Source organism: Scomber scombrus, chromosome 21, assembly GCF_963691925.1.
Source record: "Scomber scombrus chromosome 21, fScoSco1.1, whole genome shotgun sequence".
In the NCBI taxonomy this organism is placed as follows: domain Eukaryota; kingdom Metazoa; phylum Chordata; class Actinopteri; order Scombriformes; family Scombridae; genus Scomber; species Scomber scombrus.
This window is the reverse complement of record NC_084990.1, coordinates 17,997,386-18,013,534: the sequence shown is the minus strand read 5'-3', so window position 1 is coordinate 18,013,534 and position 16,149 is coordinate 17,997,386. Positions and strand designations below refer to the sequence as shown.

At 39.9% G+C, this 16,149-nt stretch overlaps 1 protein-coding gene across 2 annotated transcripts; it reads left to right on the top strand.

Moving 5' to 3' along the window:
• The first annotated feature begins 1,757 nt into the window (after positions 1-1,757).
• Positions 1,758-15,031, top strand: ldb3b (LIM domain binding 3b). Of its 2 annotated transcripts, XM_062442657.1 has the most exons (9): positions 1,758-2,077; positions 6,555-6,706; positions 6,926-7,001; positions 9,356-9,378; positions 10,949-11,146; positions 12,323-12,346; positions 13,804-13,973; positions 14,113-14,149; positions 14,336-15,031. In XM_062442657.1, exons 1-9 carry the CDS (start codon positions 1,982-1,984, stop codon positions 14,430-14,432), a joined length of 873 nt encoding a protein of 290 aa, XP_062298641.1. In that variant the 5' UTR covers positions 1,758-1,981; the 3' UTR covers positions 14,433-15,031. The 2 variants fall into 2 exon arrangements, with proteins under 2 accessions (XP_062298641.1, XP_062298642.1); XM_062442658.1 differs by lacking the exon at positions 12,323-12,346 and having other exon boundaries at positions 1,759-2,077.
• Positions 15,032-16,149: the final 1,118 nt, after the last annotated feature.

Here is a 16,149-nt window from a genome sequence, read left to right as displayed (position 1 = left end):
TTTTTTTTAATCATTCAAATGTGGCAGGGTGGTTAACAACACACTTTTCTGTGGTATGTCAAACTCAAAACACATATTTATTCTTACTTTAAACAGACTTTAAATTTGAATTAGGGTTTTTAAGGAGATAATTAATTAAATGATTAAAATAAAATAAGGAACTTATAATTGATTATTTGCAGTTTAAGGGTTTTTAAGGGGTCAAAAATCTTTAAAGTAGATCAAAACCCATTTTTAAAAAAGCTTAATTTATGCCTTTATTTTCTAACTAAGGTAAAAGTTCAGGGGAGGTTGTCATGGGTTTTGGTCAATTTAAAGAGTTTTTTTTCAGTGGTAAATTAATAAGGACTTATTAATTGTTAATAAGGGGTAAATTTAAAAAAAATTATATTTAAGGGATTCTTGTTCAATAGTGTAGCTCACTGTTCCCCTTGCTCCAAGTTTTTGTGCTAAGCTAATGGTCTCCTGGTTATACTGTAGCTTCATATTTAACAGACAGGCTGAGAGTATTATTGATCTTTTCATGCACTGTAACTCTTGGAAACAAATTGATGGTAATAGGTAGTTGTTTCCAAAAACTTGCTGGAGTGTGTTTGGAGTAAAGGAATTCGATATAAAATCTCCAACTGTGTGTGTAATCAATATAGACCTTCAACCTTTGGTATTGATAGTGCTGTCTCGACGGATAGATTAGCCTTGGATGTTATTTTATTGGGTTTAAACATCACACTATGTCTTTTGTCTTTTTCACATTTAAAATCAGGTGTTTAGTCTCACTTTTAATACACAAACTTGTCAGTTTTAAGGTGACTTTGTGACTCATACTCTAAATGATTCACACAAGCATCAGGACTTGATTTTAACTAATGAAACAAGTCTGTCACCACCTACTAAACAATGTATGATTCTGCTGTATGTTCGTTTAACCTTAACAGCTGCGGTTGGCTGCTAATTGAATTGCTCCATATTACTCACATATAGAACTGGCAGCTTAATCAGCCTGGTGGGGGTGTTTCTGGGGAATCAGGGCCAGGTAATTTGTTGTTTCCCACCCGAGCACAATGAAAGACTGTGAGACAGAAAAGCGAATGACATCACTGCAGAGAGGCTGATTACGGATAATAGAGTGCTAGAAGCATGAACTGATAGCATTGAGAGAGAGAGAGAGAGAGAGAGAGAGAGAGAGAGAGAGAGAGAGAGAGAGAGAGAGAGAGAGAGAGAGAGAGAGAGAGAGATAGAGAGAGAGAATGTGTTGCAGTAAGAGGGGTCTATATTGGCAATGTGAATCGGCAGTGAAGCATTCTGGGGCTTCGTGTTACAGGCCTTATAAGGGCCAGGGCCCCTGTGTCTCTGCTCGCTTCTGCTATTCTTAGGCTGTCTGTCCCTTACCCTCAGCAACCCTGCAGGCAAGAAACTCTTCTCAATTTTAATATAAAGAAGATTTAATGTTGATTTTAGAGGCTTTGCACATTCTCAAATTTAAGGTTTATTGAGAGAATTTGGGGGGGGGGGGTTGATTTCACGGTGAGAGTTTGAGGATGTTTTTTAGTTGCTCTTGTCAGGAGAACTAGTGCACAGAGGCTATACACATATCTGTGTGTATTTGTGTTCATGAATGCATGCCTGTGCGTGTGTGTGTGTGTGTGTGTGTGTGTGTGTGTGTGTGTGTGTGTGTGTGTGTGTGTGTGTGTGTGTGTGTGTGTGTGTGTGTGTGTGTGTGTGTGTGTGTGTGTGTGTGTGTGTGTGTCACAGAGGTCCCACAGCATCTGACCCACCCACCAGCACCACCACCCCTGGGTGTTTATCCTGCTGGGGAGCAGACAGGGAGAGACGGTAGTGAAGCCAGGGCCATCAAAGTACGGACCGGGACAAAAGGATAGCAGGGGAGGACGGAGAACAAAGGCACGCCGAACAGGAGGAGAAACCACACAGCCACCCAGCCGGACTTGTTAGCAGGAGGAGTGTTGACGTTTAACCGAAGATGAGTACATACACAGTGACTCTGAATGGCCCCGCTCCATGGGGCTTCAGACTACAGGGAGGAAAGGACTTCAACATGCCACTCACCATCTCCAGGGTAAGGACAAAAGTCACCCTCATAAGCTGAAATTTGTTCTGACAAATGCAACTTACAAATAAAGAGAAAGTAACAAGCAAGGTGTCACAAGGTATCTCACAGTCAATGGAAAACTGATCATCCACTGTGACCAAACAATGCACTGACACATTATGAGGAACAACGTAATGCACCAACTAAGAGTCTTCAACACAGTCTAAAATCCACTGCAACTAAATAATACACTGACCAGCTGACTCTGGCAAACTAAATGCAATGCAATAATGTAAACACATTCCAAGCTTAACCATCTAAATTTAGAGCCTTCACTTTTATCACATTTTCCTGCTTGAATATCAGAATATACATCATTCTGGTGACTCAAGGTGTCATGGTGTAAAAAACAAATTAGTTTGAAAAAGTTTTCAGATTTCTAATGTTGTCACTTCAGCAACATTTGACAAATACCCATAAATGCAGCAGGTTTATTATAGGACCTCCTACACTGTAAAATCTCGCCCTTGAAATAACTTAATATATAGGACTAAAACCCTTCTATTTAAAAAAACTAATTTAGCCCAGTTTAACCTTTTCACCTGAAAGTCACCTTTTCACCTGGTTTGACAACAATGTGTTGCATGTTCAAATTTAATTATGCCGTCTGTGCATTTGCATATGCGTCTGATATGTTTGTGCGTAGGTGGGATTTTGTGTGTGTGTGTGTGTGTGCGTGTGTGGGGTGCATGAGTGGTGGATGAGCAGCAGTTACGTAATGTTGCTGTACGTGATGATGACAGGGAGGCTCAGATGTAATCTCTAGAGAGATTTCCAGAATAGAGTAGAAGTGGAAAGACTGGAGCAGAGGTGCTGCAGCATTCGTCAACTTTTACAGCTGTTAGTTAACTTGAAAATGAATAAACACTTTGATCTTTTACATACAAGCTCAAATGTCTTCATTGTCATCCACACCCAGATCTTGAGCTTGACAGGTCATTATCAGTTTGATTCATTATGGCTGAAGTGGAATTGCTCAGCACTGCACTTCAAATTATCAATTTATTTGATCATTATCATTCAAAATTTAGATTTGCTAAAAAAAGATATAATCATCTACTACTATACAACACAGAAAAGTTAAGACTTAGAGAAAGACTTAAGAAATTTCTTTTGAGGTAGCAAGCAAATGACATGAAAGCATAATTACTTTATTTTCTTGTATGTATACTAAACTTTATTCTCCCCTGTTATTACAGATAAGATTATACCCCTAAAATCAAGAAAAAGAAGTGTAACTCTAAAAGCTTTCAGAGAGCAAATTATAACACTAGATTAATTTGGTTTAATGTCTGCAGCAGAGAGGCTGGGTCTGTCTCTCTTTGGCAGGACTGCTGGTGTATTTACAGCATTTCCTTTAAATAGCATTGGAGGAGAGGTGGATGGAGAGGGGTGGGAATGGGACAGAAAAGAAGCGAGGAGAGCAAGAAAGCCCATGGCAGCTTGTGTTACCTTTAGTAAGCTTTATTCCTCACTTATTGTTAGTTTCAATTTCAACCATTTGGAGCTGCTCCTGAGAGAGGACAGCGTCATTGTGGGGGAATGAATGTGTCGGATGGTTGATAGATGAAGCAGATGAGAAGAGAGAGGAAAGGAAAGGAAAGTGTAGAGGTGATGCTTTATCTGACACTTCCAGCTCCTGATTGATGCGAAGTTGTTGATCAGACTGGGTTTTATTGATTCACAACTCCAGACATCTGTTACTTTATTGCTCTCTGATCCTGGTCTTACAGGCAACCAGGGGGACTTTGATCCATGTCTGGTATGACATTGTGTCACTGAATTTGTGTTCATCCTGTGGTTAACATAAAACACTGCCGCTCGACATGACAACTCGGGGTGCCATTACAGTTTGACAACCCCACGGGTTGGATTTCAACATACTTTTGCTAAGAACTAAGAAAGGAAAGAGGAATGAGGACAGTGGATTCCTCAAATCTTGTTAGCCAAGTGAAGCTCTGGCCATTAAATATGTGACACACCAAACTGTCAATTTATGTGATTATTAATGAGATTAAAACTTATAAAAACTGCTGAAATAATTATCTCAATCTGTGTCATTCATGTCACTTCAATCTATTCACATGATCTCATTAAGCTGAAATCTGGTCTCTGATTGGCTACGGTCATAAGCTCATGCAAAAGGGAGAAATATGCCTATAGATTGATTATAAATTGATACATTTAAAACATGCAATAAAAAAGTTTTTTTTTTAAAAACCCTATGGCAACTCTTTCATTAATATAACATTTTCAAGTTATCTGTCTTCATCTCCAGTGAATGGTTCCTTTGTCATCTTTTATCTATTAAGTGTTTGATGTGTATGAAAACATGTATAATGGATTGGATGTGTCTACATATGCGTTTGATTGTACTAAAGCAGCCATGCAGAAATAACTTTCACTCCACCTGATAACACTAGAATTCAACTACTCAATCAACAAAAAAAGAAACAGGTTGAACAAGGACACAAATGACAGTCTAAAGGCTGATTTATGGTAGGTTGCTCAACCTTTATCTTGAGTGCTTGCCCAACAGAAATTAAAGAGTCGCGTAACGTTTTCAGTTCATACCTTGGCGAAAGGTTTCAGTCATCTTCATGGTAACCAGACGCTACGGTATCCCCCAGTCAGCTTGTTTAGTTACATGACATGACCTCAACTGGGATTAATTAAACAAGGATGTTACAAGTTATCTAGCGTTACAGACCAAACTATCAATAAAGAAGTTAAGTGATAACTACAATCTCCATGATGATAGCAACTACCCAATCACATTGTACGACAAAATATGACATCGTCTGAAACATAACGAAATTAAACATGACATTAAAAAGGGTAGCTACACCTTTTTATCGAAATGCGTCATTTCTGTCGAGCAACACAAATTACGTGCCAAATAAAAAGTGCCAATGACCTGCCATAAATAAGTCTATATTAACAGACATTACTATTTTCGACAAAGAAAAGTGAAAAGTGTTACTCGACTTATTCTTTTCATGTTGCACAGCTGGAAAACTTGCTCTGTTGCAGACATTGTCGTACTTTGTCGCATAATGTGATCGTGTTGCTAATGTCACCATGGAGATTGTAGTTTTCGAAGAACTCCTTTATTGATATTTTGCTCTACTAAATATAGATAATATGTAACATCCTTGTTGAATTCGTTTAATTAGCTGAGCTAATTGCTGAAGCATACATTAAAAAATGCTGTATAGCTCTTTAATTTGTGTCGAGAGTGACTGACTATAAATCTGCCTTAAGAAGAAGCAGAAAGAAGCCTTATGTAGTGTAAAAAAGGGACATAAAGCATGTAAAATGTGGATTGTAGGACTGTATAAAGGAGGGGATAGAATGAGGGAAGTCTTGTGTGAATGTCAGTAGCAGGTGTGTGGGAGGGGTGTGTGTGTGTTTGGGGGATGGCGGGGGGCTCAGGAGGGCTCAGTAGGGTCAATCACAGCGAAGCCACAGGCATCAACAGCATTGCTTATTTTTAACTCTAATGGGTTGACTGTAAGCCTAGACCCAGTACTGTATAGCCGAAGCCTCTGAGCTCACTCAAACCTCATCTCTATGTAGTTTAACCACTGAAGTCTGGTAGCAGAGCCATGAGAGGGAGCATTCAACTTAAGGTCAATGTATGCCTGACAATTTAAAACATTTGAAAATAAAAACCTACAAGGTAAATTTTCACAATAAAAACATATTTTTGAGTGAATTTTCCAGCCACTATACAGACTATGCATTGTATAATAGTTTGAGCCACACTCACATCAAATTTAGACAATATTAACCCTACTACTACCTAATACTGCTGCATTAATTTAATGTTCACTTTATCAGTGCATTCCAATAGCAAACACAGAGATGCAAATTACACGTAGTATCAGAATTAAGATTATTCTGTCCTACACACTTTATGGCTCCATTACTAGACTTCCTGCTGCTTTCCTACTCATTTATTTTAGTGTCAGGCAGCGTTATTTTCTGCTCTGGAGACTGATTAAAGTCTCAGGTAAAATGTGGTTCCACTCTGTTGATCAGCCCAACACAGAAATGTGTATCCATCTCTTCATCTGCAGTTGATGGATTAGTTTATTTTGCCTCATCAGCTTTTCTCTACCTTTAAGACTTGATCCAGCAGGCTTATTTACTGAGCGTCTACCCATACAGCATAGATAAATGTGTGGAGTGAGGCGTCACATGTTAGCTGAGCTATAACACTGCTTTGTGCCTTTAAGGTTTAAGGCAAAAACATGTCACATGATTTTTTAATTTTAGTTTACTTTTTAAAATTGTATTAATAGTCAGCCTGGGGAAATAAACCACAAATATTAACCCAGTCTTTAATATTTGTTTGTGTGACTGCACATGTTTTTCAGTTGCTTGTGTGTTTCCTGAGGAATCTGTCTCAGCGTGACCTGCTTTCTTGACCCCTCCATAGATAACTCCAGGCAGTAAAGCGTCGGGTGGCAGCCTGACCCAGGGAGACATCATCTCATCCATCGATGGGGTCAGCACCGATGGGATGACGCACCTGGAGGCCCAGAACAAGATCAAGTGTGCCACCTCCAACCTGTCACTGACCATGCAGAAGTAAACAACCACAACCACACTTACACCACACACTTGTCCCCACAAACATAAGTAGATGATGACGAAGGGTTAGGGTTAGGGATAGAGGAGGACAAATCAGTTTGTACGTTTTGAGGAAGAAATAGAACTAAAAAATGGGCACATATGGTGCTTACAATGATGTTCAAATTTCAATGTTCTTTCAAATTTAAAAGGTATATTTTGCTGTTTAATCTTTAGATCAAGACGCCCTGCACCAGTTCCCACAACAATTTCAAGAATGGACTCACCCATGCCAGTCATCCCCCACCAGAAGGTAAAAAAAACACCCATAGTGTCATTAAATACACAAATCAACACACACAAAATGTCAAACATTTGCTGTATGTCTGCAAGCTTGTACATTTGTATATATGTCTGTCACAAGTATTTTGTCTTGTTGTCCTCATCTTTGCAATTCTTTAATGATGCCATTAAGTCACAGGCAGTGTTCTGCTGCCCTCTAGTGTAAAATATTCACAGTGCAGCTGCAGAGAGCCCTGCACTGAGATCAGAGGTCAGAGGTCAGCAAAGCCACAAACACCAGCAAATGGAGACAAAACAAGTTGATAAATTTAGTCTCATTTCACTTTAAGCTTTCTTTCCTGTCTATCTTAACCTTTACCTATTTTTAAGGAGTTAAAAGATGAGGCTGGAGTTCACATGGGAGAGCTGGGGGATAAAATGCCCTCCACAAGGAATCCTTTACAAGTACCTAAAAAAGATCTGGAGCTACCGGCCTCTCCGACCCAACTCTCAACCCCGGTCAAACCACCAGCTGCCGTCTCTCCAGCAGGACAGTTGGGGCAATACAATTCCCCAATAGGCCTTTACTCTCCTGAAACGCTCAGAGAGATGATGCTGATGCAGGGCAAGTTGAAAGAGGGGTCGGCAGCTGCAGGTTCGATGTTCGGGTAGGTTACCGTAGCGATACATAACCTCCAGTTGTGTAATACTGAGAGAAGTTCATCTTTAATAAGTCACAGCATTCCCCTGAACTTTCAGTTTTTTACTCTGGGGGAATGAAGCGTTTGAAATGCACGTCACACCAACCTCGTTTAACCTCACATTAACAGCACTGTGATGAAAAAAAAAAACACTCAGAACTTTCCATCGCTATCCCAGCATTGATCATTCCTCTCAAACACAGCGCTATTTCTGGAGCATACACACAAACATACCTGGCTAGCATCCAGGTAACAGAATAGCAGGGTATCAGACTACTGGGGTCATCTGGGGATCTTTATTACAGGCAGAGCTGAGACACTTGACTAAAGGTCGAAAGGCCCCATTCAGATGTGTCTGACACTGTCCAAAACGTGATTTCAAAATAAAGTGAGATTCAAATGCACCGCAGTAGGATATTTATGGTACATGCTCATTAGCTGTTAAATAAAAATGAAACCAGGGAGATGATGTTGCAAAAATGACTTCCCTTTTTGAGGCTTCTTACCTTCTGGCAAGAGAAATAAGAGAATAAGCAGAGTTCTTATTCCGGTTTTGCCTGGAAAACCACAGACTTGCTTGTTTGTTTGTTTTTTTGGATGATTGTTAAATTGCCAGTGAGGTTACAGGAGGGTGACGATTTCTTTGTTAGCAGAGTCGGGCTGAGGAAAGGGCAAACTAACAATTTGACAGTTAATAAGACCACAACGCGTCAATGAGTTGGTCTTTCTTAGAAAACTTTCTGACTTCCATGCAGTAAACATCTATGGCTCTCAGCCATAAGCTCAACAGGTCCTACTGAAAACTTAAAGGCGTAAAATGCTTGGCCTCTGACATATCACCTCCAGGTATCAGTCTCCACTAATGTGTTCACCCGCTGGAGCTGAACTGGTTTACAGTAACTGCCAGTGGTAAGTCAGGTGTCAGGAAACGTGCTCCAGGCAGTCTGGACGATGACGCCTGTATCATGCCAACGGCCCCACCTCACCAAGTACACGGAGACTCTGATTCCACTGGATCGCATTCACACACACACAGGACAGAACAGCTGTTGCACATGGTCATGGAACGTTCTGCTCCTGTTACACACCATCCTCCTGAATCCCCTCGATGCATCCTTTGCCAAACCTGAGACAGGATGCCCCCGTCTGTAGAGAAATGTCCCACGTGTGCCGAGCACGTTCCTTTCCACCTACTGTACCCTGAACACTTCCATATACTTTGTGCGTGTGTGAGTGTGTGTGAGTGTGTGTGTGTGTGTGTGTGTGTGTGTGTGTGTGTGTGTGTGTGTGTGTGTGTGTGCGTGTGTGTGTGCGTGTGTGTGTGTGTGTGTGTGTGTATCACGGCTGCAGTTCGGACATAAGTGGATCAGGTGTTATGTGTTGTGTTTGTGTAGGTGTATTTATTTGTGGCTGTTCTGTGCTAAATGTGTCGCTCCTGTGTCATGTGATAGAGACACTTCTGCTCTTGTCAGTCACCCCTGATGATGCAGGGGAAGCTGGGAAATATCCCAGTGATGACAAACGGCTGCTATTCTGACCTGTAGATGGGATTACTGCATAGCACTGTAGTTGGATAGTTTCCTACAAACACACAGTGCCATTGTTATAACCAAAATACCCTTGGTGATTCATTACATTCTCTCTTTCTCTTTCTGTCTGTCCGTCCCTCTCTGGTGTGTTTCAGGTTATCGCAAACACAGCTGCAAAGTCAGTACCGTCACATTTCTCAGGATTTCATGTGCATGAAGTGTACCTCAGTAGAGAGTATTTAGTGATGGTGTGAAGTGAAGGTGTGACCAACATGGATTCATGTGCGTGTAGTTGAGCTAAAGCTGTATACTTCATTGCGACTATAACAGCATATTGAGTGTAATGATCATTTGTCTCTTCAGGTAACTGCAACAATAACTCACAGGCTGAGGATTTAGGATGTGCTATTAACATCTGGTCCCCAGAAGTGGAAAGTAAAAAATTATACCCACTCAACTCAAGTATTCTACTTAACTACAGTTTTATGGTTTTGCTCCTTTACTTGAGTACATTTTGTGATCATTTCTACTTTTCCTCCACATTTCATGACTTTATATTTATTTGATGGCTATAGTACAAGTTCATTTACAGAAAGAGATTAAATATCTTGCAAAACTTATCTTAGGAAGAGTTCATAGGATACTGCAATGCTAAATGACACAACTACACATTAATTAGATGGAGTAAACATGAATACAGTATAAAAGGACCAAAATGAATACTTTTAACACTTGAGTATAATTTGGAGCTGATACTTATTCTGACAATGAAACTTTTTCTTAAATAAACTTTCTAATGCAGAACTTTTACCTCTAATGGAGAGGTATAATGATATTTTCTGATGTGTACCTATGTTTTCCACCTCTGCGGATCCTCTTAAATCGCTCATATTCATCATGTGAATATGATAAATGGACTATTTATGAATGCATGAGCAAGCCGTACATGTGTGCTGTACATCCATGTTTGGCAGTCATGTGTATCAGTAAAAAAAAAAAAATCTGTGGTGTATGTGTGTATGTTTTACCGTGCCATTTGAAACATGCAGATAATAATCTGGCAGTTTTGTCTGGCAGTTGTTTTAAACATGAGCATGTTTGGTTTTCTTTGGACTGGTATGTCAACTTTACTGTTGGTAAAAGCTTGAATTTTGTTTAGCTGCAAGTAATGATGAAGCCTCTGTCCCAGTTCCACACTATATAGTAATGCTATTAAGTATAGCAGAAGGGATTTATATCAATTGTAATAATTGTTTTTTTTTTTTTTTAAATTACTGCTTTTTAATATAGCTTGTCGCTACAACCAATAGCCAACATTATCAAAGTTGCTTTTGTTAATCCTTTTTTTTCATATATTGTTTACTTTTATCATTATTCTCATTACTGGCTGGTGAATTAATCTGCATCCATAAGAAAAAGGGGAAAAAAACTCAAAAAGTGGTTAGTTAGTATGTAGTGTGGAAGTAGGACACAGATATAAGGTGTGATGTGTATTTGGACTGCGTTTTTTCAAAAGCTAATATTCAATGGTACAAAAGCTCCACCTATCTGTCAGGTGCAATATTACATGTTGACCCAGTTTACTCCTCTCACTTTGTTGCTCTCTTTGGTATTTTCTCTCATTCGATCCCCCTCTTCTCCCCCACGTCTGTTAACTTCATCTTCAACCCCCTCACCCCTGCACTTGAAACCCCATCACCCCCTCTTCGCTCAACTGACCTCTGACCCCTTCCCCACGTCACTGACAGTGTGGAGTACAGTCCCAGCTTCAACCCCAATGCTCTGAAAGACTCAGCCCTGTCCACCCACAAGCCCATTGAGGTGAGGGGTCCAGGGGGAAAGGCCACCATCGTTCACGCCCAGTACAACACACCCATTAGCATGTACTCACAGGACGCCATCATGGACGCCATCGCAGGGCAGTCACAGGCCAAGGGACACGAAAGGTGAGGTCACACAACCAAACTAATCCTTTCTCCAAACTTTATCCTTTCTCCAACCACGCACTGTTCACACACCAATCAAACCAGACCCAAAGCCCACAGGGTCGGATCACCCAAATGATAAAAACATCCATACTTTTTCACTTACTGCTGGTGGTATCTATGTCGATTGTTTTGGTTTTATGTGCCCAAAATTTAACAGCATATAAAGATACTCTGAATAATCCACAGAACATGCTGTCGGCTGTTTTCATTTGAAGTACTTGTACGAAATAAATAATGCCTAGGATGTTGATTGCTCCATAGAGCTTCAAAGTAGAACATATTTTGTTTTGGGGTGTCCAGGTTTCTGCTCTTTTCAGTTTCTGCATTGTCAATGTTCTCTGACCTGCAGTTGGAGCAGGATGGGAAACTCTCCTGGTTGATTCATCAGAGCAAGAGGTCCACTGCCACATTAGCAAATAATAATAAAAAGTGAAACGATACAAGTTTTTGTACGTGAAGACTTAAGGAGAGAATTTAACCCACAACTCCTAAGGAACACTTCAATAAGAAACATTGAACCAAGCTCAACTAATGGCAAAACGAAGCTAACAATGACATTTTAAATTAGTCCACTTTCAGATCAGTTCTGATTTTGTTCCATTCGAGCCTGACTCACTTCCTCTACAAAGCAACATTTGCCAAGCTTCATGGGTTTTGAAGTATTTATAGCCATTTGCCCCACCAAAGTGATAGAGTCATGGATCTTCTCAGAAACTAAGTGGAAATAATTAAAACTGATGTCTAATTACATAAACGTGTAACACCAATAAACTGTCTATCTGCACCAAATAACTTTGAGTAAATCAGTAGAGGCAGAAATCTCAAATCTGGGCAAACAAACAATCATCATGGCTATATTATGAAGTAAGTGAGAATATATGTATTTTTTGATCATTTGAATGAACCAACCCTTTTAAAAATACTTTACCTGAAAAGCCCAAGCACATAAAGAGGCTTTAGAACGTACGTGCTACAACTGGGATGCCCGGGCTTTTCCTTGTTGTCTGTGTCCGTGCCATGTACTCCTCCGTGCCTTTCACCCACTTTCCTTTGCTCATTCCATCCACAATCAACCACACCTGTGCTGTTCTCCACCCATCCTTCCCCATCCTTCCCTCCTGGTTGTGACCTCAGTGAGGAGGCCGGCTCCCCCCTGGCGTAAGTACAGCGGCTCCTCTATTCCGTCCCGCCTCTCCTCATACGGTCTCCTACTATGCGTCTCCTTTGTCTCACAGCTTGTGCATTGCTCCATATGTCTCATAAACTAACATTACTCTTTGTTTCTGGGATGTTATATGTCAAACCAAAGTATTTGAAAGACAAACTCACTAACCACAGGGCCCTGATGGACTCGGTTATGTGTCTGGAAGTACTTACATGTAAAGGAACTCTGGTGAAAGTTTGAGTGTGAGTCGTGTTACAGGGTTTTTTGGAGTCCTTTCCTGAAAAAGCAACCAATAGCATCGCAAGCTCGGGAACCTGATGGGATTTCATGGCATGGGAATGTTCTGAGTATCGAATCACAGGTTTTCAAATGACTACTGCCCATTCAATATTGACTCACTTTTCTAACACTCATTAAAGAATGCTGAAAGGAAACTTTATCTTAATCAAATCATGTTGCTGTGTAAACTCACTCCAATATGTACTGTCCGAAGAGTCACCTTCAAACTATGGATCTGCATAAAGACAGTGAATAAGAACAATGAACACACATACTGTATGTAAAAAAATGGCCATTATGTAAAAACTGCCCATTAAAGAAATAAAATTAAGTTTAGAAAGGCCATAATTGATGAAAATACAATGAAATCTGAAAACTATATGTATTTTTCCATTTTAATTGTATTCATGGTATACTGAAGTACTTTGATTTTGATGTTATACCTTTATGCCATCCACCAGAGACCTTACTTTGAATATAGCAAATCAAATCTTGCATAAAGCAGGAACATAGCGTTCATAGCAGACACGCACTGAGCCTGATAGCATCCAGATACACAGCACAAGAGCCAAATACTCAACACACAACAACAACCTTCTACCAATTCTTCTTCTTATCTAACTTACAAACATGAACACACGCCCCGTTTTCATCGTGTGTAGGTCCCCCGCTAATGTTAGTTAGCAGGCTAGATAGCCAATCAGCTGCCCAGCTGCAACACAATCAAACAAGTTCCTGAAATGTCCCCAGTTATACCTATTGGTTTAAAGGAGAGAATACTTTTGACAGTCAGTATATGCAGTTTTGCTGAAATATTGGTTCATTTTCATTTGGTTGGAAATGATTGTTAACATTTCCCCTAGGAGGCAGAAGGCTTTTTTTTCGATGTTTTTGGTCCCATTTTACCCATGATCTATGGTATCTATTACTGTATCAATGATATCAACCTTTCATCAGTTACTTAGCTTTAATCTGGTTTATTATTCAGTCCATTTAAGACACAGAACAGACACTCAAACACACTCACTAAAGATTACAGTCATATCCTTCCTATGCTTATAGATGATTATACATGGGCATTAATTACATAATGATCATTTTTTACATTTTGGCCTTTACATACAGTACATACCACAAACTCAAAGCTCTGACAGTCCTCTTTGCCCTGCAGTGGATCTCTGCCTATGAAGGACCCTGTGGTAGACTGTGCGTCTCCAGTGTACCAGGCAGTGATTAGGCCAGGCGAAAACTCCCAGGAAATGTCTGAATGGGCTCGCCGTGCTGCCAACCTGCAGTCTAAGAGTTTCAGGATCTTGGCCCACATCACTGGCACCGAATACCGTCAGTACCCTGATTCCTTTATTTTGTCCTTCATTCCCTCCTGTGTCCTTTCACTCTTAATCCTCTTGATTCTCTTCTTGTTCAGACTCATTTATCATCATTAGTGACCAAAACCTCTTGTTCCTTTGTCTCCATGCAGTGCAAGACCCAGATGAGGAAGCCCTGCAGAGGTCGAGGTAAGAGAGGACTTTTAAGGAGGAGTTATCAGTCTCCTCACTTTTAAAGACATCAGCATTTTAACTCAGTGTACATTTTGTTATTGAATACATAAATAAAACTATATTTCTCCCTTTATGTAACCCTTGGCAATACAAATCTATATATCACTTGATGTAAGAGTCTTTTTCCCTCCTCACCTTCAGAGAGAAGTTTGAGTCGGAGGTGAAAGGCCCCCGCTTTGCCAAGCTGAAGAACTGGCACCAAGGACTGTCTTCACAGATCCTCAACATCCAGGAATAAAGAGGAGCAGGAGAGAAAGAGGGAGAGAGAGAGAGAGAGAGACAGAGAGAGAGAGACAGAGAGGAGGAGGACATGTAAAAGAGGACATGGACAAAAGCACAGGAGATAACAGGAAGAGGGGATAAATTATGGAGGAAGAAAATGAGCAGGAGTAGTAAACTCCCCTGGAATGTGAGATAGTGTTGTAGCCTAGATCAGTAGAATGTGAGACTAATTGTTAGCGTGAGAATGCTATGTGTTCATAAGCTCAATATTACCTGTCGAAATGTATCTGTCCGCTGCTAAGACCTGATCTCGTATTTGGGTTTTTCTTTCTTTGTTTCCTGTTTGTTTGGGTTCTGTCTCTCTCAAATGAAAGGGAAATTGTACAAAACATAATAGGTATTCAAGTTTAATGCAGAATAATGTTTCTTTTACGCCCCAGTACATAGACAGCATTCATAAACATAGAAATTATAACACTATGAGCATGCTTATGAGAAGGCACACAAGAACAAATACACACTTATAGATTTATCTACATGCACAGAAACAGTATGTATAAAATGCACTCAAAAAATGTACTGATATCAATGTGAATAAATGTTTTCTTAAAACTATATGACTGAGTTAACTGTTGCAAAATCAAAAGTGAAATGTATGAAATGTGTGTCGTTGTCTATTTTGGGAATCAAAATTGGAGGCATACTGTTGTGTCACGGTCGATAGCGACATTCCTCAATAAATGAGTCACATTTCCTGTCATTTATAGTGCCATTGGAAAGGCAAAGGGGGGTGTTTTGACTTTGAAGAAAAGAGCATTGTTCAGAAAGAGCATCTAATATCTATGGACAGAATAATATGATATTTAATTTAATATGTTTATTAGCTGGTGGCAACAAGTGTTTCTTTTTGTCGATCAAATATATGACAAAAGACAGCTGATGATGAAGCAAGATTATTTTTCCCACTAGACCTTCTACCTCAAAGTGAGAGTTGTTGCTAATTACAAATACTGATTAATATATCCAATGTCTTAAATTAAAATGCATTTTTGTGATTAAAATTAGTAAGTAAAAATTAAAATGGTATAACAAGCCGCCAACACAATTTTAATTAATTATCCCAGTATGAAGTTGGTATGGCGGAGGATGTAAAGAACAGTTAGGGATGGGTTATGCTAAAAAATAACTAGTTTGTATGACATGAAATTGTTGGCCCATCCAGCATTCAAAAAGGTGTGTGTGTGTGTGTGTGTGTGTGTGTATGTGTGTGTGTGTGTGTGTGTGTGTGTGTGTGTGTGTGTGTGTGTGTGTGTGTGTGTGTGTGTGTGTGTGTGTGTGTGTGTGTGTGTGTGTGTTGGGTGGAGGGTGGTGTCAAGCACTTCAACCATCTGACGAGCACTTCTGATGAAGTGTACTGGCGCTTTAAGTATTCATTTGGAGTTGTGTCTCCAGCCAATCAAAGTAAGTCTATTATTCACTCTGCTTTTAGCTCTATTTTGAGAAAAATATTTGGCTCTTTATAAGATGGAGGCTTCATTGTGATTTCCAGCCATAGTCATTAACATTTGTCTGCAGTTTTTTGCTTAAAGTGGACATATGCACATTCCCAGGTCTATATTTAAATGCTGGGGAAATCCTTGCATGATTTACTTTTTTTTTTTTTTAATCCTTATTTAAGTTAATCTGGCACTTTTTGCAGCCCCCTCAAGTTCAGCATCTGTCTGAAACAGGCC

What these genes read in the sequence shown, in the direction of transcription:
- ldb3b (XM_062442657.1), top strand. Translation starts at nt 1,982, where the DNA reads ATGAGTACATACACAGTGACTCTGAATGGCCCCGCTCCATGGGGCTTC. An exon ending in TGCCACTCACCATCTCCAGG is followed by an intron (nt 2,078 to 6,554) that starts GTAAGGACAAAA and finishes ACCCCTCCATAG; the next exon opens with ATAACTCCAGGCAGTAAAGC. An exon ending in CAGTCATCCCCCACCAGAAG is followed by an intron (nt 7,002 to 9,355) that starts GTAAAAAAAACA and finishes GGTGTGTTTCAG; the next exon opens with GTTATCGCAAACACAGCTGC.